This window comes from Priapulus caudatus, unplaced genomic scaffold (genome assembly GCF_000485595.1).
Source record: "Priapulus caudatus unplaced genomic scaffold, Priapulus_caudatus-5.0.1 Scaffold43, whole genome shotgun sequence".
Taxonomy (NCBI): Eukaryota; Metazoa; Priapulida; class Priapulimorpha; order Priapulimorphida; family Priapulidae; genus Priapulus; species Priapulus caudatus.
The window spans coordinates 330884-333744 of NW_014577104.1; the positions used below are offsets into that span (position 1 = coordinate 330884).

The 2861-nt window shown below is 49.1% G+C and overlaps 1 protein-coding gene across 1 annotated transcript in view; it reads left to right on the forward strand.

Annotated features, from left to right (window-relative positions):
* The window catches only part of LOC106820703 (tryptophanase 1-like), an 11988-nt gene extending 9133 nt beyond the window's left edge, over positions 1-2855 (forward strand). The window contains exons 2-3 of the mRNA XM_014825210.1: positions 284-289; positions 1573-2855. Coding sequence (XP_014680696.1) covers positions 284-289; positions 1573-2754 — 1188 coding nt within the window. The 3' untranslated portion in view covers positions 2755-2855. The remainder of the gene's footprint in view (positions 1-283; positions 290-1572) is intronic.
* The last annotated feature ends 6 nt before the right edge of the window (positions 2856-2861 follow it).

The following is a 2861-nucleotide window of genomic DNA, read 5'->3' on the forward strand; positions in this document are numbered from 1 at the left end:
CACTTCCTAGGAACCTTCAAGCTGATACACAGTGAAGTGGAGGATGACACGATGATGTGATCAATGGGTTTAAAGCGAAGATTTCTCGTGTTTTTTTACCAACCGTTTTCATATTTTCTCTAGGATACCGTTCTGATACTTGTGAGAGAAATGATAGTTTTAAGAGACTGGCCAGCTCCAGAGACTTGCAAATAGTGGCCCTGGAAAGTGACCGCCGCCAACGCATTGTAGTGCTTCTGTCAGTGCTCGAGTGGCTCCACAACAGCAATAACTTTTTTGTAAGATGATGGTTTGAAACGACGAGTAAAAGCTAGTGTTTAAATTGAGACCAGTTCATGGGGGTAAATGTAAAGGTGACTCTATCATTTGTAGGTTGGGGGGGGGGATCACGTGCAACCGGTGCCTAAATAGGTAGTTTAATTAGGGCTTCCACTTGATTAATGAAAATCCGTAAAAATATAGAGTTATATATTGAAAGTTATGTAAATAAACTTATGAAACTTATGGCCTCATTCATTGAATGTGAATAATAACGTTGATGCTAACTCTGGTAATGCATTGGTCTTTATGGTATTTAATTCTGATATGATAATGTTGATTGTTAGAAATGTTATAAAATTGTAATTTTGCATTTTTTTTACCCGGCAAAATAAACATTGATTGCTGCGCAGGTGTATAATTTACGTAATAATATCCGCGCGTTTTGTATTTTGTCTATATTAACACTGAGCTTTTATCATTCGTGTGTTCGTAGCTATTATAATATTTATTACTGACGCAGGTAGACCTCAATAAGATATGAGCCCGTGAATCTGCAGCGACTGGTGACACCGGCTGCTGTGTTATGCTATTTTACGAGCATGGCGTTCGGCAAGTCTTGCAGACGGTCATACGCTCTCTGTAATAACACGGCTACACGAAACAATTTTGTTTATAGCAGTACTGTAAAGTTTGCTGTTTGTGCATTTGTTGTTGGCTTGCGCAAAATACGAGGGAGCAAGAAGTAGTTACCACCGTGATGATAAATATACACCGACTGGATGCTTGGAGGCTTCCATTAAAGCAAGTAACGAAGAATTTTTATGTATCCGTTCGATCATTAAGATTCAATATTACTAGTTCCTTATTCGAATAAGGAACTGGGAACTGGGAACTGGGAACTGGGAGCTAACTTCCCTGAGCTCATTTTAGTACGATTATGGACTGGTATGGAGTAGTATGTAGTATTAATTATGAAGTTGTGGTTTATGACTCAGCTACTATTGATATCGGCTGGTATTTGCACCAGTGCTGATAACGTTGGCATGAAATAGTGGTAAAGTTTATTGTAATCGTATTGATATGGTTAATCTGTTCTAATGTAATGTTGCATGATAAAAATGGAACCGATATTATTGCCAACTCATCGCTGTGCACGAAATCCGATAAATAGAGTTCGTCTAACAGTGTAGTATCTGGACCATCTTTTGATTCCAGTCTTCTATTTTTCAGACCATCTACCAGAACAAACTAGTTAATTGATTTTTTTTTACCTAAACAGTTAATTTCTTGTATCGACAAACATTCTGTTCTCTAGGCGATGAAGGATATTGTGGCTCGGTCAGCTACCAGAAGCTCGAGGAGACGATAAAGTCCATCACGGGTTACGAATACGTGCTTCCCACCCACCAAGGTCGTGCCGCCGAGAGGATCCTCTACGGGCAGTTACTGCGGCCGGGCTGCCTCGTCATCAGCAACTGCTTCTACTCGACGACGAAGGGAAACATTGAGGAGAAAGCGCACGCGAAGACGATCGCGCTGCCGCAGCATCCGATCGTCGGCGAGCTGAAGCTGACCGAGCCGTTCCACGGCAACATGGACATCACCGAGCTGCAGCAGCTGCTCGCGCAGCGCCGCCGCGACGTCGGCTGCGTCATCGTCACGCTGACGGCGAACGACATCTGCGGGCAGCCGGTGAGCATGGAGAACGTGCGGCAGGTGTCGCGCGTCTGCCGCTCGTACGACCTGCCCGTCGTGCTCGACGCGTGCCGCTACGCCGAGAACGCGTGGTTCGTGAAGACGCGCGAGCACGGCTTCGCCGACGCGTCGCTCGAGCACATCGCGCGCGAGGCGTTCTCGTACGGCGACGCGTGCATCGTCTCGGCGAAGAAGGACGGCTTCGGAAACGTCGGCGCGTTCATCGGCATCCGCGGCGATCGCGCGCTGTACGAGAAGTGCTTGCAGGAGCTGTGCCTGACGCAAGGCTTCCCGACGAACGGCGGCATCTCAGGACGATCGATGGAAGCGCTCGCGGTCGGCCTTCGCGAGTCGCTCGATCTCGACTACCTGCAGTATCGCATGTCGCAGGTGAGCTTCCTCACTGACCTCATCGCCGACGCCGGGATCCCGACCGTCTGGGGCAGCCACGTGTACGTCGACGCCGGCGCGATACTCGACCACATGCCGCGCGAGCATTATCCGGCGTGGGCGCTCGCCAACGCGCTGTACGTAGAAGGCGGCATCCGCGGCTACGAGTTCGGACGTGTGAACTACGGCGACGGCTACACGGGACTGGACATGCTGCGTTTCGCGCTGCCGCGGCGCGTCTACACGAACCGCCATCTTGAGTATGTCGCCGAGGTGCTGAGGTACGTCGCGGAAAACAAGCAGGCGGTATCCGGGTACTGCGTCGATTGGGCACCGCCAGTTATGCGCCACTTCCTAGGAACCTTCAAACCGATACGCAGTGAAGTGGAGGATGACACGATGATGTGATTTGTAATACGCCACTTCCTACGATCCTTCAAGCTGGTACGCGGCGAAGTGGAGGATGACATCAGTGGCAGATCTAGAGGTGGGGTTGGGGGAGTTGCAACCCCCCC